The sequence below is a fragment of the Fukomys damarensis genome, unplaced genomic scaffold (assembly GCF_012274545.1).
Source record: "Fukomys damarensis isolate Sample0158 unplaced genomic scaffold, DMR_v1.0_HiC HiC_scaffold_14, whole genome shotgun sequence".
Lineage (NCBI taxonomy): Eukaryota > Metazoa > Chordata > Mammalia > Rodentia > Bathyergidae > Fukomys > Fukomys damarensis.
The window spans coordinates 16,801,673-16,826,582 of NW_022900926.1; the positions used below are offsets into that span (position 1 = coordinate 16,801,673).

Genomic DNA, 24,910 nt, shown 5'->3' on the forward strand with positions numbered 1-24,910 from the left:
CCTGGACAACAGTATAGGGATAGACAAGAATAATCCCTCCTAAATCATCTGCAATTTTTCCCAGCCTCTCCTGCATTACACTGACCCATTTAAAGCAATTTTTTCTCTCTCCTATATCCTCAAATACACATCCTTTTCTTCCCTATGTATTTCTTTCACCTCTTGCTGGACCATAAAACACAAGTTTATTTCCTTGCTTTCCTCCTAAAATATTTAAGTTCCCTAGCCCTCAAATTCTCTGGGATTCAAATAAGGACACTAATAAGGCTGTGCGGATTAAGTAGACACAAACTACAGCATGCCTAGTTCAGCAAGAGGGAAGGAGTGAGATACAGCAGCAGTGATTGTCAGCCTTTATATACTATTTATGAATGCTAAACAAGAGAAAATGCAAGAGACAAATATCCATCAAGGAAAAGGCAAGGGGTGAGTCTTATTGTGAAATTAACAAATAAAGATGGAGCCATCAGCTTTTGAGTCCTCCCCAAAATAATGAGAACGGTCTTCAACTTCTAGGATTGAGTAAAAGTATTGACTGCTCACTCCCAAGTGCAAGGCCTCTTTCTAGGTCATATGGAGGATATAAAAACGAGAGCTTGGAGGAATTTACACTTCAGAAATCCTAATGATCTCTATTCTATTTGTGTAATGTACACTGTAGCTACTTCTCTAAATGGTATGGCAGCTTGCCATACAGACTCAGGGTAGTGAAAATCAAGACAAAATGAACAATCAGACAAAAAAAATATATAATGGGAAAGGAGAAGTAACTGCACTAGAAGCCATAGGTTTGCAGGATACAGTGCAAAGACCCTAAATATTGCAGACATGAAAAGAGAACTCATTAACCTAAAGGAATACCCAGGGTCAGGAGCGATGACACAGCCTCCATTACTAAATCTAGGAGCACGCTATTGCACGAATAGTTATATAGGGAATGTTAAGTGAAATAACAGAAAGTATCTTCAGAATAGTCTCACAGTTCAGAAGTTCAGATCAGGATGAATTGCCTGGAGTTGGACGGACTTAACTTTAACCCAGTCTTTCTGCTGCACCGTCTTTGACACATTTCCTTTTGTTGTTGGTTTTTTTGTTTTTTGTTTTTTGGTACAGAGGATCAAACTTGGGACCTTGGGCTTGTGAGGCAGGTGGCAGCACCACTGAGCTAAATCCCTGACCCATTTGACACATTTCTTATCTCCCTTGATTCTCAGCTCCTCAGCTATGAACGATCCTCCCTATCTCTTGGGGTTACTCTGAGCATTCACTGAGACAGTGTATGTAAGTGGCTGAACCAAGCCAGGTTTTTAACGAAGACTGAGGTCTCCCTTCTCCAGATGCATTAATAGTATAAACGTGTATGGATTTTTATGTTCTAACAATTAGCTTGTCTTAAAAAATAGGAGTGAATCGTAAGTAACCATCTATTTGAAAATTATCTTATATTCTCTCCACTTTGATTATAATTAGCAGAGGGAGAGCGATTCTGTTTTGTTTGCAATGATCAAGCACATAGATGTGCTCCAGCATGTTTGCCACAGGAGGAGGAGAAGGCATTTGTATTGAAGATTCACTAATGTGGTCTAAAGGTATTGCTTTTAGAGATCAACATTCGGCACATGTGACTGCCGCTCTCAAATACCAGCATTGAATGTTCTGAACAGCCTCAGAGTCCTCAAATCAAATCCCACTTTCTTTCCAGTACCACTGTTCAAGTTCAAAGTTTTACAAGATTCAACAATTTCTTTTATTGCTTGTATGTTCTTTAGATCAACCACTCTTCCACGGTATAATCTACTAACATGGTAAATGCATAGAAATTCAGCTTCGGAACAGAATGAGGAGAGTTTATGAGCTAGTCTTGAAAATTAATTACCACTTATATAACCAAATTTTGGTAGGACACACATTTCTAGTTTCAAGTAACTGGCTCACGAAAGAACTTTTAAAGCCCAAACTCATTTGGTCTTCAGGGTTGTCTAAAACCTACCAGAGACCGTGAAGTCTTTACCTGTGTAATGCTGTTAAGTTTAAAAACAAATGCAATCTCATGTAAAATGTTCTGTGTCCTTCCTTCCCCTCTCCCTCCCTCTTTCCCTTCGCTTCTCCCTTCCTTGTCCTTTTCTTCTGATCTTTCCCAAGCACAATTTTTGAAATTTTTTTTTAATCCAAGCTGCACTGGCAGAAGAAGTTCCAAAAAAGTGTTGAGACTATGACTCACCTCATTGTAATTCTGCTTATAGGGCTTATGGAAAAGTAAGGAGATCCAAGAAAATAAAATAAAACTTTAAAAACCCCACTGACAAGTAAAAATCCTTTCTGAAGGAAATAGAGTTATATAAAAGATTTATATTTTATTTTATATAACCCAGAGGAAACCCATATCCCCTGTTAACTGCAGACTCTAATTAGTTACAGACCATTGAACTCCATAAATATTTTCAAGGATTAATGAAAACTGACACATGTACTATGCTTTTCATCTTCTAATAAATGATAATATTAATTCAGTTTTCCTAGAGGCTAGGGATGGTGCCAATATTTAATTCCAGTACAAACCAAGGCAGAGATGCCACCTCGTACTCATCCATAAGAGCAGAATTTTCCAATTGGTCCCATTTCCTCAGGTTTGTCTCTCTGCCATGGCCTTCCAGATGTAACCAAGATGACTTATTTCTTTGCGTTCTTCCCCTGACCACTTTCCTGGTATTCCAAGAATGCAGGAGAGTCCAATGAATTCAACGGTCCTCAAACTTGCTTCAAAACTATGTAAGAGAACATTTTAAAAATACAGATGGCCAGGTATGGTGGTGCACACCTGTAATCCCAGCACTTGGGAGGCAGAGTCAGGAGGATCGCTGTGAGTTCGAGACCAGCCTGGGCTATATAGTGAGCTCCAGGTCAGTCTCAACTACATAGTGAGACCCTGTCTCAAAAACAAACAAACAAAACAGATGGTCTGTGGGTCCTAGCCCAGGTTGAATCTGTCAGAATCTCCAAGTGTGAGGTCCAGCCCAATCAGGGTTGACCACCATTAATGCAACTCTAATGGTGTGGAAAGGGAAAAACAAAATTCAGATCTCTACATATGGGGTTGACTTTTAAGGAAAATGAGTTTTCAAGGACAATCATTACTCTCAGCCATGTGTGCTTAGTAAAACTATTAAAGAAGACAACATAGAGAATACCTGACAGATATAGTGGCTCCGAGACCCTCATCAGACACATGAAACTCAGTAGACCAAACTCTACACATGCCATATTTATTCATATACATACATACTATGATAAAGTTGAACTTATAAATTCGGATCAGTAATAGATTAATAATAATGACAATAAGATAGAACAATTACAATAACACACTATAATAAAACTTACATGAATGTGTGTTTTTCTCTCAGAAACATCTCATTGTAGTTGCCCTTCCAGTGATGGTATGAAATGATACAAGGCTTACATGAAGAGATGAGATGAAGTGAATAACAAAGACATTGTTACAGACAGCTGGGCTACTTTAGAAGGGCTGAACCCATGCACTGCAATACCATGACATTAGATATGTGAAAATAGATACTATATGACTAATGGATGGGTAGTATATAAAGCACTGATACTCTGCACAAAGGCATGATCACATCCTGGGAAGGACAGAACAAGAATCAGTGCAGGATTACACCAGAGTACTCAAATAGCAGGCAATTTAAAATGTATGAATTGTTTATTTCTGGAATTTTCCATTTAATATTTTCAGACCATGTTTTACTATGTGTAACTGAAACTGTGGAAAGTAAAAACAAAGAAGAAGCACTATAGTAGTTTGCAATGATTAGACATGAAAATGAATGAGCAAAGCCTCACCATCTTAAAATACAGGACGAAAAAGGTCTTACCGTGTGCCAGGATGCAGAAAGATATTTTTCACACAAAAATGTTTTATTGTTCACTCACACACATAACAACATATCCAAAATAATTTTATATGATTTCTAAAAATAAATATTCTGCATACAGTTAAAAGATGAAGGTACTGTCAGTTATTTAGAATGACAATAAGCTTCCTATTTCCTTTTTATCTAAAATATTTACTGAAAAAATAAATGAAAATATTTCCAGGAGGAAAAAGGCAATGTGCCTGCTAAAGTCAGTGGGCAGCAGGGCACAAGGAGTCTCAGAGGCAAAAGCTCACTGGCCCACACCTTCTCTTTTTATCCTGCTTCCTGGCATCTTTGATTGCATCTATCTGAAGCCTTGGTGCTCTTCAGGGCTGGTGTACTCTGCTACACTTTCCTTTTTTTCTCTTGTCCTGCTACTCTCAGAATGCTTGTACTCCTCTCTCCCCTATTCACATACTAAAACCCAAACCCACAGGGTGATAGCATTAGGAGGTTAGTCCTTTGAGAGGTTCTTAGGCCATGAGAGTGGAACTCTCAGGAATGGGGTCAGTGCCCTTGTTACAGAGATCTCAGCCATCTGGGGACACAGTGAGAAGTCTGCAATGTGTGCAACCCAGAAGGAGGCTCTCACCTGACATGCAACACCCTGATCTTGGACCTCCAGCCTACAGAACCATGGGAAATACAGACATTCATCTATGGTATTTTAGTACAGCAGGCTGAATGGACTAGGTAAGACACAGCCTATTTTATTTACAAAGTTGAGCACCATTTTAGGAAATACATGCAAAATCAGTCATATTAATATAAGAGTTACAGTGTCTCTGGAATAATCTATGGTGAGTATGTAATTACATTTTAAATAGACACACACACACACACACACATATATATATATATATTATGGTATTGAAATTGAAACCAAATCACCATTAAGACTGATCAATAAAAAACATGGTAAAATGACAGGATCTTTTTGTTTCCTACATTAGAACTTCACAAACAAACTTATCAAATACAGGCAATTGGGAAGAAAATTCACAAGCAAATAATTTAGCAAAGAACATCTAGAAAACTTAATGAAAAAATATGAAGTTTGGTTTTAATTTAGGCATTACAGGTAAAAACTGTTTTCACAAATATATTATTGATTTTAATGTAAGTTATAGAAAATGTGAACATTTGTGCAAAACACTATAATCTATAATTTGACCTTTAGCTTAGTTGCATGACTTACATAATTTTACAAAATGAATATGGAAGGCTTGAGTTTGCAAGGAAAAAATACTTTCACTGTAGTGATTCCAGTTTAAACTTACAGAAATGTCAAATACTTATTGAAAAGTCTGAAATGAATAAAAAACATGTCCTATTGCTGCTAAGAGTATGTTTCCCTGATCATACAAATGTAAAGACTACCAGAATTCTAAGAATGGTCAGAGGTCTTTTATAATCACGTTAGAGGGTTCTTAAAGGGATTGAGGGTTTTGTTTTGTTTCGTTGCTTTGTTTGGTTTCTAAAGAAGTGTAGAATCTGATTTTGTATAAAAGTCTGAGAGTTTGCTTAAAAGAATACATGATTCTTCCCAGTGCTCTTATGCTGTCCCATGTCCAATGGTCCAAACAGGCACTGTCTCCACTTTATTATGGGGTGAAAAGGAGGACTTTCCAGAGTCGCACCAGTCCTGACTGCTGGATAAGCTTAAAGCATAGCTTCATTTTATCCACATCCTCAGAAGTCAGCTAACTTCACCAACATGAGAAATACAATCAGGAAATAGATATTTATGCATCAACAATTTATGCATCAACATGAATATATCACTCAGTGACATGGAAAACTACAGAGCAACAGTGGACATCCGCTTTAATTACTGTGTTTAAATAACATCAGTGTGCTTTGTGGGTGTGCATACAGAGAAAAGGAATGGTCCTCTCTTGGGACTCAGTCTTGGGCATCAGAATTCCACCAATGGCCAACGTACATGGCAGATACCTCCTTCCTACCATCTTTTCTTCATCCATGAGCTGCATCTCCATGTGAAGCTCATCTCTCAGTTAAACACCTACCTTCCCACTTAAAATTATACCCTTTGAGCATCTGTTTGCTACAGCAAATGTTTGAAAAAACTAACTAAAACAAACAACACCAAGATGTCAATTTTCTCCATTACCTAATTCTTCCAACCTGTAACAAAATGCAGCTAATAAAACCAAAAGTGAGCAGTATTCCTTGTGGATGTCAAAGACTTGTGATAATACTCTACCCAATTCAAAAGATGAGTTTTGACAATGCTACAAATGCTCTTCAGCACATCATGTGAAAAATGGCACTTCTAGAAGGCTATTCAATGACCTTGGCAAAACTCTGTTTCAAGGTCATTTCCAACCGCTCTTCTCGCGCAGAGCAGCATGTGTGGAGCAGCACCAGCATGGCACTAGGTCAACCTTTTGGTCATAGCAGGAGTGAGCTTTCTGCAGGGAGAGGCAGCCTGCTTCAAAGTCAGATGGGCGCTTGAAAAGCACGCCAAAAAAAGTTGAAGATTTGAAATGTTACAGGAAAGAAGGTCACAACATCTTCTAATTGCCTACTATCCTTGCAGAAGGTTGCTTTTCATATTTTTAGGCAAATATTACAGATCTACCCAGTGTGAAAAACAGTTTTAAAATGTGGTAAGTCAGTTTGGGCATATGTCTTCAATTGAATATAGTGCAGAGTGCCAAATGTCAACCAACTGATCACACTGTAGGTCTGTGTAAAAGCCTAACGTGGTGGAATCTTGTTGCTATAGTTGCAAATCAAACAAATAAATGAGACACCATGGAATGCAGCAAAATATCTGTGGTCTGATTAGTTCACATTTGCCATATGTGTGAAGATTAGCAGTCAAACTCCTAGTTTAAGCAAAGGTCTTTCCAATAGGTGCAACTGATGGGAAATGATTAAAAACACATATGGGAGATTTGAGTCCTTTGTCCAAAGATAAATATCTATTTCATACAGCTTTTAAGGAGTTTCAGCAACTTATTACATTAGATATACTTACAAATTCAGTGTTGCTACAAATACAAGATTTCTACCAGGCTGCTTTTTCTTGAAATTTTATATAGAATTTGACACTATCTTGCTGCTTCTTGTATAAGAAGTTAGAAATCATTAGCCATGGGGACATTTTATTTTATAGAATTTATAGCACTTGGACCTACCATGTGGCAGGCACTGTACTTTGCATGATCATGGCCAGCCACATGAATATCCACAACAAGCTCTGGTTTCTCACAAGTGGAACTCAGTGCAGAAATTTAAGAAGACTGTTGTCCACAGAACTCTATTCTGACAACCTCTTAAATCATTTACACTAAACTGATTTCACAGAATAATAAAACCAGGGAAAATGTGGAGGTCACTTGGTTCAGTTACCCTTTCCAGGTGGCTCGAATGTCTGCAGCTTGTAGAAGTGCGGTCTACAGAAATGGAGTGGTTCTTTTGGGCCTAACCTGGAGCAAGGAAAAGAATGGAGCAAAAAGCCACACTGCTGTGTGTGTGTGGGCAGGAGTTTTGCTGGGTAGGCACACAAAGCAAGGTATACTCATTGTCTTTTCTCTTAACTCATACAGATAGCGGCCACATGAACAGCAGCACCTAGACACATGGTAATTATACTACCAGGTCAAATGAATTCTTGTATTTCATAAGGCTGAGAGAGAGTTGCATGAAAAGGAACCATTTCTACCAATCAGAGCTAATCTTTGCACCTATAAAGTATACCTTAATTAGATCATTACATGCAAACTCATTATCTGGGTCTGGATATAAAGATGGTAAAGATAATAGGAAATGATCATCTTTGCTTGAATAAAAAGAAAAACCTATATTTCTTTTGTTTATCAAAAGGATATGAGTGCCTCTTGGTGTTCTAGTGAGAGATGTGCGGCAACATATGCTTAGAGGTATCCCCTCAGTTAGCTGCTAACAAGGCTCATGGCAAGAGGCCCCAAGGGACAGAGGCACAGAGAGGCCTGCTGGTGAGGTGTCCACTCCCAGCCTGGCCCCTCAGGAGCTGTCTGAGCCTGGACACGTTGTAATGGCGTACAGCTGGAGGCCAGCACACACAGATCTGCTGTGTGAAGGGGGAAGACTGACTCTGAAGATTATAAACCAATGAGCTTCACATTACAGTATGAAGCACAGAAAATTTAAAAATGATCATAAGAAGCAAGAGGAATTCTTAGAGAAAAAAGATCTTTCCTTTTCCAGAAAGTGTTATCAAACTTGGAAAGTAAGGGAATATGGCAAAATTCATTCACTCGTTCATTCATTCGTACATTCTTTCTAGCAAAGAACATTCTCTGAGACCTACTATGTTCGAGGCACTGAGCCAGATGATGGAAATATGCAGAGGAAACAGACCATCTGCCTGCGCTCCAAGAGTATCCATTCCCAGAGGAGGTAATAACAACCTGCAAATCCAGCAAGCGCCAGAGCAGAGCACAGCAGCTCACCAACAAGGGAGAATCAGGGGAGTGGTGAAATAAGCAAAAGCGAGCACACGATGAAGGGGAAGAGTAGATACACACAGAGGATAGGTGGAGTTTCACTAGAAGACTGAGAAACTGGTAGAGACTCATTCCTGAAGGCAGTTGGGAGGGGTTGTGGCAGGTATGGCTGGAGTTCTGTGGTGGCCGGAGGTTAGAAAGGTAGAATAGTGAGGATTTCCTGGAAAAGCCTTACCTTGGGAATCGGCATAAACAGGCTCAGGGAAGTTAGTCAGAACCTCAATCTCCCCAAAGGATCAGGGGGTCTATGGGGTAAACTGAGTGGTTTTGATTCAGAATCCAGTGATCACAGAGAAAACGTAAGTGACACTGACCATCTCCTACTGAGCTGTCACATACTTTTCTTGCCTCTCCAGCTAACCACTTTTCTCCAACACTTGGACAAAGAAGTACGCAGATAACAATGAGGATGGTGGAGACCATCGATGCATCCTTGCTGTCTCCATGGTCTTGGACTCTCAGCAGCTTCCTTCCCTACTTTATATGTGCATCACCAACACAAGGACCCCTTAGCAACTCCAGATATCTAGAATCCAGCCAAACTGGGGAAAAAATGAACACCTGCCTTTCACCGCTGGGTTCTGACCCATACTACCATCCCATGTTCCCAGTGTGAGCCCCACAAAATCTTGTCACAGAAGTTTCTCTATAGTCACCTGGTTCTCCATCCTTGGATATGGAAATAATTGTTACTGCAGCTCACTCTTTTTTGCCAAGACTCATGTCATCTTCATCTAAACGCCTATTTTGACTAAGCAAGGTTATCACATGGTTAAAATGTACATCTCTGGAAAGTCAACTATTTTCTTGCTGACTTTTAACAAATCTTAGCCTTTGCAGCAGCTCCAACCTACTGGCACAAAATTAAATACCACAGTTCAAAACAAAGAGCTTCGTTTTATTAAATCTCAACATACATATTCAATGATTTTCAAGATCTTAGTACTTATCATTCCCATATCTTATCCTGTATTCACACTGAGTTTAACAAGGTGGAATTCACTAGGATTTGATCTAAAGGTCCTACATTTGTGTCTAAAAAGCAAAAGCGAAAGCAACATCAAATTCTAGCTTACTAACAACCTACGAGGTAAGAAAAATGTAGAAATTCTCGTAGAATTCTAATTGCCAAATGTGAACAAAAGCTTCAATAACGATAATAAGCAAGGACGATGGGTGTGAGTTCACGTGGGTAGCTGGACCCATGTGAACACTCTGGAGGTTGAAGTCAGAGAGTGAGATCCACCCAGAAGAGAGTATGAAAGGAATACAGAGGACTGGTATTCAAATGCTGCAGAATGAGGAAGTGGGCAGATGTAGGAGGAAGACTCAGTTCTCTGTGAGCCCCTCCTGTAGCTGAAGACCACAGCATGGTCCTGGTTGGTGCTGAGACTCCATCCCCGGAGATGCTCAAGCAGAGGGTGCTAACCAGTCAGGACACTTCAGTTACTTAGGTATGCTGTATGGAGCGGATGATTCTGAGACTCACAAGTCTAAAGATTCTGGGACTCTGTGGTTCTACAGCAAAAATGAAGCTTCTTTCCACTTTACTTTTTTTGGCAGCTACGCTGATGAGAGCTGAGGTTGGAGTTTCAATTAAAAGGGAACTGGAAAGGATACGGATATGGCCTTCTGCCAAGAAGCTGGGTCTGTGGCTCATGAATGATCTGTCTGTGGTGGTGAAAAAGGAAGCCAGGGCCTAGGACAGCACCTTCCCGCCTGCCACCACCCCTCCCCGAAATACAAAGAGCTGGGAGCAAATAAATGGAAAACAGATGAATTTGGTTTACTTTGAAATATCTCTGGATTTAAGGATTGGGGGAAAGCACTTGAGTCAACCACACTTTGGGTTTTAATGACCCCAAAATATATGAATAGAACTTATAGACCTTTTGATGAACCAGTACTCCTGCTGGGTCTGCTCATCTTTTAAGTGAAGCACGAAGGACAGAGAGCAAATGGATAACACTGACTGTGAATTTTGGCCCTAGGTGGAAAATTAGTTCTACAAAGGGACTTTTGATGGCATGAAATTGCCTTGAAAATCCATTGTCTGACTATTATACTGTCACTCAGATAAACTAATCAATATATAGTGATGCTTTTCAATGAATATGATCCAGCCTGTCTTTTCCCTGATTTGTAGCTCTTACCAAGGACGTATTCTTTGGACAGTGACTGTGGCCCGAGTAGCAATATGATAGGCGCAGACTCCCTGGGAAAGCAGCAGGCTGTACATGTAGGAGTGTGCTCCAGCTCAGAGCAGAATATGGTGTGAGAGAGCAAGGAAGTCAATAATCTGGGGTTGCATTTTCTGTCGATTATTATGAAAGGGAAGAGAGAAAGAGTGGGAGAAAAAAGAGAACAAGCAAATATAAACAGATGACGACGATGATAATGACAGCAATGATGATGACAAGGTCAATTCATTTATTAAAAAATATTCACTGTCCATTATGTAGAGGCACTGTTCTAGGTACAGTGAATAAATTGGTAACTAAAATGAAGATCCCTGCCCTTAGGGAAATTGCATTTTACCAGAGTGAAAGGGGCAAGAAATATAACTCATAAGCAAAACCACATGCAGTATCAGAGATAATTAAGTGTCATGGGGAAGGCAGAGCAACGCTGGAGGGTTTCAGTGAGCTGGGAAGCACGGGGTAGCCGTAGCACCCAAGTGACTGCTCAGGGTAAGCTGGGCTGGGAAGGCAGACTGAACACGGAGTGCAGCAAACGGATCCCTGGGGGGCACATTCCAAAGCGAGGAGGATCCCTGCTATGTTCAAAGAACGGCAAGGAGGCCCCTTGATCTACTGACTCATGAAATGGTTATTCAGAACCCATCATATGTAAGGCACTGAAAAGAAAAAACTTCATCTCCACACTGCAACACCTGCCGGTAGTCTCCTGTCCCCACTCCGACCCAGCCTCCTCTTCCGCGGCTCTCTCCCACTTCACTGATGACACTGCCCCTCTTTCCTTTCCCTTCTCCCCGTCTTTCCCTCTCTCCATCCTGACCTCACACAATCTCTTCTCCCTCCAGCTTGTTTGCCTCTCCACCTCACAATTTACTTAAACATTAATTAAAAAATATATTTTCTCTGCTTTATAATATTTTGGTCCAAACAGCAAATAAAAATAAAATCAGCAACAACTAAAATTGAATATCTTATATATTTGTAACTGATTTAAACACAGAATCGAAAACTTCATGTCAAAATTTAAGTCCGAACAATCTAAAAGAAGAGAATTGGACTTTATAGAATTAAAGATCACAAATGAACATTCACAGTGGAAGAAGCTATCTTTAGTAAAACTGGATATAAGGCACACATAGACTGGGAACACTGCACAGCAACTCTGAAAGTATCTGACTCATTACCCTGTGGCTCTCCTCCTTGTCCCTGACCTCTGAGGTCTTATGTTATTTTCTCTGAGAATCTGAGAAAGGGGTTCCTAAGAAATTTCGGACCTTTGTTCAGGTTTATTTATGACTGAAAATTTCCAGCTACCTTAGTTACTTCAGAATGCATGTGAAAAATGGAGAAGGGCCAGGTTTTCCTAGGAAATGCTTATGATGGCAGCTTATTTAATGAATTACCTAATATCACAGTGGCCCAGACTCCATGGGTCACGAAATGCACAATCTGCATATCCCACAGCTGGAAACGCTCCATAAGTCACGTTACTATCAAAAGAATAACATCAGAGCTGAGTTCCTGCAAGACCCATGATCATCCGAGTAGTAGCTAATGTCTTGTCTTTAGCAAAAGACAGATGCATTAAAAAAAAACTTTCATAATTACCCAGTGTCAAAATAATATTGAGCAGAATAAATAGTTGCCTAAATTGAGATGCTCTTGAGCAATGGTTATATATCACAAGGACAACAAACAGATCAGGCAAGAAGAGAGGCGGGGCTTATTAGTTTCTTCTGGCAAATTACACAGGGGATGAACAACTCCTGCTGTGGTTACAAGGACATCAAGATCTTGTCTGCTTTGAGATCTGTGGTGATAATAGCAATCTCTTACCCTTCCTCCGTGCTTTGTATTCTCACAGCACTTTCTAAGACTAATTAGGTCTTCGGAGGGCAGAGGCCCCAACTCACTACTGGCTTTTCACGTGGCTGCATCACTCAATCCCACTCTTCCTAGAGGTTAAATATTTATTTTTTTATTGCTTGTAATTTGTGTTTATTCCACTGACAATGTTTTCAGATTATAGTCAGCAGAAGAGGAAAGCCTGGGGCTCAGCATAAGAGTGTTTATCCTCATTAGAGTGAAAACAACCCTGTGGACTTCTCCGAGAGCCTGCAGAACCCTTTTCCTATTTACCTGCCTCCACCTGTCCTAGTGATACAAAAGATCTAATTACTTTTACCAATCTTTTTTGTTTGTTTGTTTGTTTGTTTTGGTACCAGGGATCGAACTCAGGACCTTGTGCTTGCAAGGCAGGGGGCGGAACCACTGAGCTAAATCCCCGGCCCTATCTGTCTTTTCACTAATAAAATTAACAAAAAGTCTAAAATGGACCAAATCTAGTTAGTTGCTTAATTTTGAATAATTACTGCCCAGATATAAACATTAATACTATTTATACCAATTTTTAAATTACTAGAAGAATCACTAAATCAAAAGACTACATTTATATTAGTCAATAACTTGTCAATAATTCGTTCCCTAAATTTTATCATGGAAATCTTACAAGTACCCCATGCTGGTGTACATAATAGGCATTTACAGCTTCTGTACCACAAATTATGACAATCTGTATTGTCATACATATTAGCTGCATGACATTTTAATGTTTTCCTTAAGGAGATATAAGCTGTTGACAGATGCTCTGCCAAATCAATGCATTTCTCTGCATTACTGCAACCAAAGACCTCCTAAGAAGCTGTAGGCGCCACCGGATGGGACAGCCTTGCATTCACCAGCGCTTCCAGCCAGTGGAAATAATCCAGGTCAAATCAGAAGCCCCGGGCAACGAGACCTGCGAATTAAGGCCCTGCTGTGAACGCCTTACGATGGCTCACATACTGCATTTATCTTGTTACCCCACAATGCCTAATCCGTGCAGTACAAACTGTGAATTTTCTTTTTTCTTTTTCTTTTATTGAGTTTATGGGTACATTTTAGGTATGTAGTACAGTCACATTCGTTATTGGGACCTTGTACCTTTACATGACAGGTCTTGGTTCTCAATTTCCCCCTTGTGCGTTTTCTTTCTTCTTCTCCCTTTCCCTTCTTTTCCTTTCCTTTCCTATTCCTTTCTTCTTTACTCCCTCCTTTTTTCTATAGTTTTTTCATTCTTTCTTCCTTCCTTCCTTTTTTCTCCCCCTCTGCCTTCCTTCTTTCCTGAATTACTTTTTTTGCATTAGTATATATTTGTAATATATAATAATTGCATTCATCTTAGGGAACTCGCACATATACATATTATATCTTGACCACGTTTACTTTTCCTTCTTGCCCCCGCATTCCTCCCTCTTCCTCTTTAACCTGATCCCTTTCCCATCTCCACACAGTCTACCTCCCTGTTTCCTATCATCTCTCTTTTATTTTGCTCTTTATTCATATTTTGGGTCTCTCATATTACAGAAATCATATGACATTTAACCTTCTGTGTTTATTTCACTTAGCCTTATGTTCTCAAGATCCATCCGTTTTCCTACAAATTATCCTTCTTTATGGCTGAGTAGTACTCTGCTGTGTAAATATACCACATTTCCTTTATGCATTCATCTGTTTATGGGCATACAGGCCACTTTTATAAATAGCTATTTTGAGTTGTGCTGCTACAACTATGGGTACTCATTCATTAGTATAGCATGATGATGTTTATTGCTTCACAAAGATAACCAGAAGAGATACGGGTCAAGTGGAAACTCTAGTTTCAGTTTTTTGAAGAATCTCCATACTGATTTCTACAGTGGTTGTGCTAGTTTACATTCCCACCAACAGTAAGCTAGAGGATGCAGAAACAGTTCCCAGCACCTTCAGCTACTTCATTTTTGACAAAGTGACCAAGAACATATGGTGGAGAAAAAAATAGCCTCTTTTATAAATAGTGCTGGGAAGACTGGCTATGCATACGCAGAAGAATGAACCTAGACCCCTACCTCTCACCTTGTACTAAAACCAAATCGAGATGGATCGAAGACCTAGTTATAAAACTAGAAGCACTGCTGGAAGAAAAACAGTGGTGAAACTCTTGAAGTGATAGGCATAGGTGAGGACTTTCGGAACAGGACCCCAAATCCCAAGGTACAATAACAAGAGTCAATAAATGGGTTTATATCAAGTGAAAAAGCTTCTACACAGCAAAGTTAAAAACCAATGGAGTAAGAGACAACCTCTTAGAATGGGTAAATTTTTTGCCAGTAGACTATATGAAGAACACAAAAATAGCATAGATCTTCAATAAATACTTGGTAGATTAAGTTAAATCCAAGTTCAATCCCTGTGTCTTATAAGCCTTTGAGAACTCTGTCTCTCATAACTGTACATGTCCATTCTACACATGCTTTGGAAACAAACTCATCTGCAGATAATCACTTTTGTGAACACCAATGGGAGGATACAAAAGTACAGTGGACCCTCAAGTTATAAGCAGCCTGACATACGAATGACTTGGGTTAATTAGGTTAATGGAAGATTCATCTGCCTCTTGTTTTCTATAGCGTATACTCAGAGAAACATCCAGTTCTCAGCTGTATTGAGTTAGTTACAACCAGCCCTGGGAACCGATCTAGTTCACAAGTCAAGAGTCCATTGTAAATGTGACTTTCTTCTGAGCATCTGGGGCAAATGTACAAATATCATTTCAATGTGAACACTTAGCGAGTGCCAAATGCATGCCATGCAATGCTGGAATTGCAGGAAATAAAAAAATAAACAGAGCTACATGGAAAGACCAAATTTTGATTTTAGATATTGGACTGGCTCCAATGAAATGTGCTATATTTTACACATAATAAATTAAAATTATTTTTTTACTATTTTCCTGGAGGCTGGAGATAACTCACTAGTTGTACTACTGTTCTAATTCATTTGTTTACCCATTTCCTCTCCTTTTCCTCAAATAAATTCTGGAACCAGATGCTGAGAGGAAAGAGGTGGACCATAGAAAGGAAGAAAGGCCACTCTTGTCCTGGGCTACAATGATGTCTAGATGCTGGCAATGCTACTGTAAATCAAAGCGAAAGCCCTGTGGATTTCAGGTCCTGTAAGTCTTCCTAGGTTGGCTATCTGACTCATTTTGTGCTGGGCAGTGCATGCTGTGAATCTGAAACTGAGACAGTGCCCTCGGAGATGGATGCAGGATACACTTACACGCCACATCCACCTAAGTGCTGTGGTTCTGGGCTTGAGATCGCTAGAGAAACTGGCTTGAGACCCTTGGAATAGCGAATGTAATTTTTCACGTAAGAACAAGGTACATTCTCTCTCGGAATTCTTTTAATTGCAAATGTCTGAACAGGCAATGGTATAGCTTTTCTCCTTGCACTCCTGACTGTGACTCAGTGACATTCTAACATACTGCTGAAATTCCCTCACACCTGTTGTTTGTTGTACTCCACCTGACCCAATAGAGGCACTAACCCATGGGCGCCTCTCCTCTCCCATCTCCTTAGGAGTTCCTCTCATCCAGAACCTGCCATGGTCTGGCCTACCATACCTTCTACCTCTAAGGTCCCGCCAGTATAAATCCATTAAAGTCACAAGTGTCTCTTGGTAGGAGTCCCACAGCTGTATTGCTGTGATCCAACAAACATTCGTGCCCACTGTGTACACTACGAGTTCATAGCCCTAGAGAGCCATAACCATTTGTGGAATTATTGACATTACAAATTAAGCTAATAAGGTACAAAATAAAATATGCCTCATCCTCCTATATTATTATCACCTAGATTTTCATAAAATGATCAATCAGTTCTGTGACTGAATGAGTATAAAATGACATACATATTGATAAATTACAAATATAAGTAAATATTCAACAAAATGTGAATATATTCAATTTTTTTCTTGCCTTCATTTTAGCAAAATCACTGAATATACATTACAATGGACATTTTTATAAAATTTGATCTCTAGATACTAATAATATCAGCTGAAAATAAAATATCATCATAATCGGGTCAGGGATTTGGCTCAGTGGTTCTGCTGAATTTTCATATACTAAACTGAATTTTCATGTATTTTAAATGTTATTTTCAAATTATTCAAAATTTTCATTAGAATTCAAAGTAAATACAAATTAACATTAAAAATTATTAAACCTTTAAAATTGAAGCAACTGAAGAACTGAATTAACTTTTTAAATTTCATGAATTTTATGACACATAACTCATTACTTCAGCATGTGATGTTTGTATTTTAATTGCCAATCTAAAGAGTTAGCATGGTGCTTTATGGAGGCTGTATTCATACTATATCTATACACAATCAGAGCAATGTAAATCAACACTGGGAAGCGTTTCTCAGGCACCATGTGCAACTTGTTTTGTCAGTGATTTTGGAGCTATAAATGAGACCAGGAAGTAAATCGAAGAAATGATCATTAATTTTTACTAGGAAACAAAATTAATTGTGAAAGAATCTACTGAGCTCATAGTGTCTCCAAGGATTTGACATGTTAATTAATTTATCCTTTCTCTTTCCTAAATATTTGTGTCACTTGGTTCCTCCCTACGTTTCTAAGTAGTGTTCATCACCAAGAGTTCAACCAATTACTCTCCGTCCATTTGAAAAAGCTCTCCTTGTCAAAGTGAGTCAAGAGAAAATTAAGATAGTCAAAGTCTAAAGTCTAATGGCTACAAAAATAATTAAGCTATTTGTTTGAAATGTTAAAATTTTTGTATAAGAACCTGCAACGATGTGACTCATTCTCTGGCCTGAATGCATACCGTACAGAGTAAAGATGTAAGCAATAGGCCAAAGAGTCCAGGTATGCACTTCTATGGCACATGATATGACAGTTCTTAGCAAAGGCCCTAATGTCAGAAACAGGAAATACATTATTTCACACTGGACTGTAGCCAGGAGCTTCACATGTCTCCATTTCCTGTTTCATTCAGTTTGGACACCCAATGAAAACTTACCTTGGTGATATTACTTTTCCTCATATTTGCATGTCATAAAAGTTGATTACTATTTGCATAAAAACATGCCTGCCTTGTGACCAAAGCTTGCTCTTCTCAGAGTGTGTGACAATATTTCCTGATTTAATAGCTGGAGTGGTGATTCACAAAGCACATTTCCACTTGGAATTCTGCTTTGGGGAGTCATGAATGCTCTGAAATACTTTCCTTAAAATTCCTACCTAATTGTCGACTGGTTTATCTTAGCCAGAAATCTATGCTATATGGTTTGAAAGTAAACTTCAAAATATCCTGAAGATCTTACCATTGTTTTCTTAACTATAGTTGCAAAGGCTACAGAAAAATAACATTTTCTAAAAACTAATTAATGTTTTATTCAAATATTAGTAGAAAGTGTTAACATTTGAGACCAGGTGGGCCTAGATTCGGATCCATTTCTACTACTCTAAGTGATTTGGGGCAAGTTATCTGACTTTTTTTGAGTCTCGGTTTCTTTATGTGTAAATGAGATCATAATTCCTTGTTTATGGTGCCATTGTGAAAATTAAACAGTACAATCACTGTAGAAACCCTGGCATACAGTGCATCTGAAAATACATCTATGAGTATCGACTAGCAAAAAATTATGAAAACTGGCTATAATAAATTCATTCAATAATCTAATAAGTACATATTACCAGACAACTGGACTCAAGGCTCAGAGTTCAAAAGCATGGTTTTGCACAGGAGCTTAACATTTTCATGGGAGCTCAGACATACAAAACAGAGAAGGGAGAGCAGTATGCACACACAAATGGTGGAACAGGTAACTGCTTTGAGAAGTTGGGGAAGACTTCATAAAAAAGATAACAATTAAGCCAACAGGATGAGCAGAAGTCTGCCAGGAAAGAGAAAGGCACTTAGGGCAGAAGACTGCAAAGGCGTGGAGTTATGAAGAGGACTTCCCCTTCCCTTCAAGAAAAGTCAAAGTTGGAAAGAATGTATCCCTGTCAGACCCCTTAGGAGGCTAACCTGAAACGACAGGACCCAGTTTATTCATTTGAAGGCAGAGTCGAAGCACCTGATGGTGTGGCCGTAATTGAGCTCAAGGGAAATTCTAGTTCCCCAAGATGTGCCATTTTTGATGGTTTGGTTGGAGAGAGGTTGGATCAAAACCACTCAACACAGTAATGTTTTCTTGTTAGTATACACCGATTTTCTTAAAATGTACCAAAATAGGAGCAGGAGGAAAATTGTTATTTTGAACCTAAGACTTGTGATTTCTAGTTCTTCCTTCCCCTGTAATTTTTGTGATGTGTTGCCCTTTTCAAAAGGAACACCCTGGGATGTATTCTAAAAATTACCATTACCAAAATGCAGGCTTGTTGATAACAAAATAGCGCTTGATTCCAGAAGCTGGAAAAAAAGATGACACAACATTTTTTTCTGCAGAAAAGATATCCTCAAGTATGGCAAAGTAATGTGCAAACTATCCAAAAGACTTATTCGAAACTAGGGAAGGTAACACCATGGCTACATCATCAAAAAGATTTAGATCAAGAAGGGAAAATCCTCAGGCAAACACCCAAGAAGAACACAATTTGACAAGACAAACAAGTCCTTGCTAAAGATGCCTCCAAATGCCCGAGGCGGATCTCCTTTCCACACAATCCCTCTGATGTGCGTGGAGGTGGAACAGAGTGCTGATGAGTGTGTAGGCAGAAATACTCTTCAGACTCTGAGAACAAGGTTTCCAAAGGCAGAATTCAAACTGAGCCCAGAGTGAGCTGGTTATAGTATCTAACACCACTCACTCTTCTTATCAACTGTGGATTAATTTGCCACATAGTTTATCTGATGACTCGATTCCAAGGGAAGGAACTTTTTGTTTACACTCAGTATTCTTCTCTTGCAATAATCTCTCATTACAATCTTTAATAACTGACACATATTTAAGCACATGCTATGGGAAGACTAAATTAGAAAATAATTCTTTCATAGGTTTTGTTTAATAAAAGGAAGCCAGCTGTTTTAATCCACTCACCATTCCATGGTTCAACCACCCTGGGATAAAATTATCAAGCAACTTCGGGTATATCATCTCTCTGTCATAGGCATAGATGATCCAGAACACGGCTACAACGAACTGCAAGGGAAAAGAAATCTTTTATTTCAAGTTCAGCAGTGATCTACATACAACATATAATTTGTTGGTTATCTATTGTTAAAAAAAACCAACATAATCTGGAAGCTATGCTTAAACACAGAGGAGAAACCTAGCTAATGATTGGAAAGATGGTTCTAGCTTCATTCCCTCAATGGTGACAGTTGGGGGCCTCCTATCTCTTCAGGTTCTCAACTGTGTCCTCTCTGCAGAGGGTTCTGTTGTGAGAGAGACCAAAGAGGCCTCCTGTGAGAAACAGCATCATTTCAGTGTAACTTGTGCTGGTTTGATTCCTCTGAAGAGGGTTCAAAAGTTCACTGGTGGTTTCTTTCGGGTCCCATTCCCCACTGTACAGAGTCAGCACACACTCAAGAAGCTGTAGAGTTGGTCCCTTTTCCTCGATCCCATCATGTGGTTTAAATTAATCTTCATCTTCTCAAGTTTCCTTTTCACCACTAACAGCACTAAAACCACTGCTTATAAAATGTCCCAAAGTCACATTTCCAGCCAATGCATTAATGTATACAGCCTCAGCAAGGGCTTCAGATGCACTGAGAAGCAGGGAGTGTGGTAGATAAAAGATGACTCCTAATTCTCTTGGAAGCATTTAGAAGTTCATCTGAGTTCCAGAAGTTTGTCTTGGCTCATTAGCAACATAATCATAGAAAGAAAGTAGAGCACTTGATTTATTATTATAATGCTTTTTGAACTAATGGTGAGAAAAAAAAAGCTCAGATAAAATAAAGAAATAAGTGGTCTTAACCTTCATCATAGAATTTAAAGAAAAAGTAGATGCCTGTGTAAATGCAAAAAATATATATAACATGAAAAAGGGACACACCCTACAGTAATCACTGCACCTATGGAACAATCTCTCAAAATAAAAAATACTGTAGAATAAAAAAAGCAGCACAAATATTACACAAAATAGTTTTAGTCCATTTTTTAAGTCATCCATGCTCCTACATTTTATTAATGCAAATCACAAAAATTTTAAGGCCACTTTTTATAAGACATTTGGCTACACTTGGAAAGTCAGGGTTAGTAGTCACAAGAATTTCAAAATTGTTTTCCAACTGTTATCAGTTACGACTTGGGTAATCTTGGTCAGGGAGGGAAAAACCCTTAAAAGCTAGGATGTTACAAATGTTTCTTATTCTATACAACACAATGGGGCGGGGGAATTAGCTCAGTGGTGCCCATGCCTGCCTTGCAAGCACAAGAGCCTGAGTTCCATCCCCATACCCAAAAAACAAAAATAAAAAACAAAACAAAAAAACACAATGGATGATCATTACAATAGCAACTCTAGATTATATGTGCTGTTTTAATATCAGATTGGGAATCCGGTTATTTATTTTGCTCTTGGGTCAACTATGTTCACCCTGTTTATAAATTCTCAAGATAAAAAAGAGAAAAGCTCTAGTTTTAGCTTAAGGTTAACTACTACATCTTTTCAAGTACAAGGGATAATTTTTTAGTTATCCACAATATTGAATTGTTCATTTCACTTCAGACTTCAGATGTACTGAAATTCATGGTAACTGTACTTATCAAGGTACATATTTGATAATTACTTTAAATCTTTATTACATTACCTCTCAACATTGCCTCCTCACACCAGGCTGGGGAAACATTACCACATTTCTCCTTTCAACAAATAGATAAATCCAAGTTTTCTTTTCACTTTAATCACATTTGTCATATATGTTTTCACATACAGTAAATGCAACAGGAACTGTCACTTTATTAATTTTCATCCCACTAACTTGGGTGATTATGTAGAAGGAATCTGCAATGCACTTAGTTTATTCTTATTTTTTGAAGGAAGAATTTGCTAAGGAAAATTAAAATGAATTAGACTTTCACATGTACAGACACATAACAATAGGAAAGAGCATGTTTTTTTTATTCATCTGAATGACCTTCAAACTGGCAGTCTGAATTATTTGGTGAAATAAAGTCCAGACTTCACGTGATGTAAGTGGCAGCAGAGACAGTGGAAGGAGTGTCCTACTCACGACTGTGGCCGTGAGGTGCGGAGAGACCTGCAAGAGGGTATCTGGAGGTTGGTGTGATTTTTACAGAACAGGAGATCTGGACAAGACTTTGAGTGGCTAGAAGTCAGAATAAGTGGAGAGGAAAGATAGGGAATGACTGACCATCAAAACTCAAGAGAAGGCAAGGAATAGGATTAGGAATACTGGCCAGGCATTCTTCTTTTTTTAAAGTAAGATGAAGCACTTTTGCTGACAGTTGGAAATGTGGCTGAGAGCAGAATGGAAATGATTTGGGGCACTGCTGTGGATAATGTGCTAGGAATGCAAAGAGATATTTAGAACCAACATGAATCAGATGATTCAAGTGAGGTTTAATGATACGATTTTGAAGAAGAATTAACCCGGCTTTTTCCAGGTCTGTGAAAACAAGGATTTAGAAAGAGGATCCTTCCTGAGGTGTCTTAGCGCAGTAGCCTGGTAACCGAGAGAGGCAGGAGATCTGAAATGAGGTCATGAGGTCAGGAAGAAGGTCCTGTAAGTGACTGACCAGCATTTCTAAGACATTACCCGGGCTGGGGCACTGCCACGTACAAATCCACTTGTGACACAGAGAGGCCAGTTAAAGATAATCTTTTCTATTTTCACTTCTTTCTTGTTGTATAAGCTTGACAACTCTCCGCACACCTACCAAATTAGGGCTGATATGATGCCTCAGTGCCAGGAAAGTACTGCCGGATTCCACAGAACTGCCCTTGGATGGCCGATTACTCGGTGGGATCCCATACAACTCCCAAGTCACCTAGGAGTTTGTCAGATATGCAGCACCAAAGGTCTTCCCCTGCTGAGCCCTGATTCTAAGTTCCTTAATTCCCTAACATGCAATTATATGCACATAAAAGTTTGTGAAGTCCTGCCTTTGGAGGCCTAATGCTTCCCTGTGGGGTGAAGAGATCCCAGGCCCACTGACTACTCAGGATCTGCTCAGATCCTCCGCCCCTCCCCTTCTGGACCACATCCAAGTGACCTTCACCCTAGAATTCCTACACAAATACATGTAAGGTTGCTTTATGGTCTATGTGGGTCTTCACTTCTGGTCTGACCTGAAAATGGGCTGGGCAATAAATGTGTTTGAAAGGTGGTTTAGACATGTCTTTTTTTTTTGGTCCCTGGGATCGAACTCGGGTCCTTGCACTTGTAAGGCAGGCCACCGAACCGCTGAGCTAAATCCCTGGCCCAAGACATGTCTATCTTTAGAAGGGACAAAGTTTTATTTTTGGTCGAGGCGTCCACAATCAGGCAGAAAACCACTTCTTTCCTAGGTGGAACCACTGATAGAAATCCCTTCACCTTTTTGCTACCTAAGATAACCTAATCATAGACAAATTCCATGCTACTTACAGTCCTCTCCTCCTCTTGGGAAGGGGATTATACAGGCCTCAACAGCAGGGAGCAGAATCTTGTAAGCAATGTGAAAATTCTGCTTACCACAGGCTCTGTCTATCTGTTCTTCCTCCAAACTTAACTATTTTAAATCTTTTGCATTTCTATTTAACTATTAGAATCTCAGCTTGTTAATTAATAAAAACATCCTCCTAAAATTCTCACTGTGGCTGGGGAGAATTAACCTCTCTGAACAACACTTAATCTTCCAATTCATGAATATAAGTTATAGTCATATACTTATTTAGGGCTTCTTTAATTTTTCCTAGCACTGACTGTGGTTTAATGTATACCCACTGCATACATTTTGTTGAGTCTATACCTAAATATTTCATGTATTATGATGCTAATATATACGGAGTGATATCTTTCACATTGTTTGCAGTTTATAAAAATATAAACGATTTTGTGCAAATGGACATTATAACTCTGTTAAATTCATCTAGTAGTTCTGGCAGCTATTTTAGAAATTATTTTGGATTTCTATACCTAAATGTTCTGTAAAGACAGCATTTCTTCTTTTAAAATTTGTATGCCTTTTATGTGTTCCTTTTTTTTTTTTTCCAAATTCTGCTGCCTAAGGCCTTGAGTAGAAGTGATTTAGAGTGAATTTCCTTGCCTTCTTTCTTGTCGTAGAAAACTGTGCACTCTTTCAACATTGAAGTTGATATCAGCTGCAGATTTGGTTCTGATGCCCTTTATCAAGCTGAGAAAGATAAATCTATCTACAAACACATATTTGTCATGAGGGAGCTAAGTTTTTCAGATGGTTTGTTGTATATCTTGAGATGATAATATAGTTTTTCTATATATCTAAATTTCTATATACTTATATTTAATAGTTAATATACTTAATATGGTGAATTATAGCCATTTTGAATGTCAAACCAACATTTCATTCTTGATCATTAAGTATTATAATCTATATATACATGTTGCTAGATTCAATTTGCTGATATTTTGTTAATGATTTTCTTTTTACATCTATCATAAAGTACACTTCCCTATAGCAGTTTTATTTTCTAATAGGCCTTCATCCAATTTTGGTAAAAACATAATGCTAGCCTCAAAAAATGAGTAGGAAGTGTACCCTACTGTATTTTCTGGAGGAATTTGTGGCACACTGGCATTGTTTCTTATCTAAGTGATACACATCTCTATTAAAGCCATCTGGACTTGTAATTTTTCTTATAGGCAGATTTAATTATGAATTTCCTTTCTTTAATAAAAATAGGACTATTCAGGCTTTGTAACACTTCTCAAGTTGATTTTAGTCATTTTTACCTTTTGTAGAATTTCTCCATTTCATCTGTGGTCTTTTTGTTTTCATTTCTGGGTTTTGTTGTTTTTCTTTTTGGTGCTGGGGACTGAACCAAGGTCTTGTACATGGTAAGGAGGGGCTATGTATTGTGCTACAACCCAGCACTCATGTATGTTTTTGAATTTATAAAGTCATCCTTAAGATTTCACCATGGAAATTGGAAAATGCTATAAATCAGGTATCTGCCCCAACCCCCCTTGGACGGCCAGTTGTTAAAATATTTCCTAGCACAGCATTGATGGGAGCTACTTTCTATTCACCATGAGTGATCATTCATGGTATTCCTAGAGCACTGTGGGGTCACTTCTCAACACTGAAACTTTTGGAACTTTTGAATCTCACCATATATTGAGGGGAAAATACAGGTTATTTAACAGGAAGTGACTTTCAAGAAAGTGTGAGTCACCTTTCTAGGTGCAATACTAGAAGGCCAGGAGGCACAGTT

The 24,910-nt window shown here is 38.8% G+C and overlaps 1 protein-coding gene across 2 annotated transcripts in view; it reads right to left on the minus strand.

Moving 5' to 3' along the window:
* Aig1 (androgen induced 1) overlaps positions 1-24,910 on the minus strand; it is a 236,037-nt gene that overhangs the window by 136,292 nt on the left and 74,835 nt on the right. The window contains exon 3 of one of the 2 annotated variants that reach the window (XM_010626674.2): positions 19,585-19,686. The exons of the other annotated variant lie outside the window; for it this stretch is intronic. Within the exon in view, the coding sequence (XP_010624976.2) occupies positions 19,585-19,686 (102 nt within the window). The remainder of the gene's footprint in view (positions 1-19,584; positions 19,687-24,910) is intronic. 2 annotated transcript variants of the gene reach the window in all.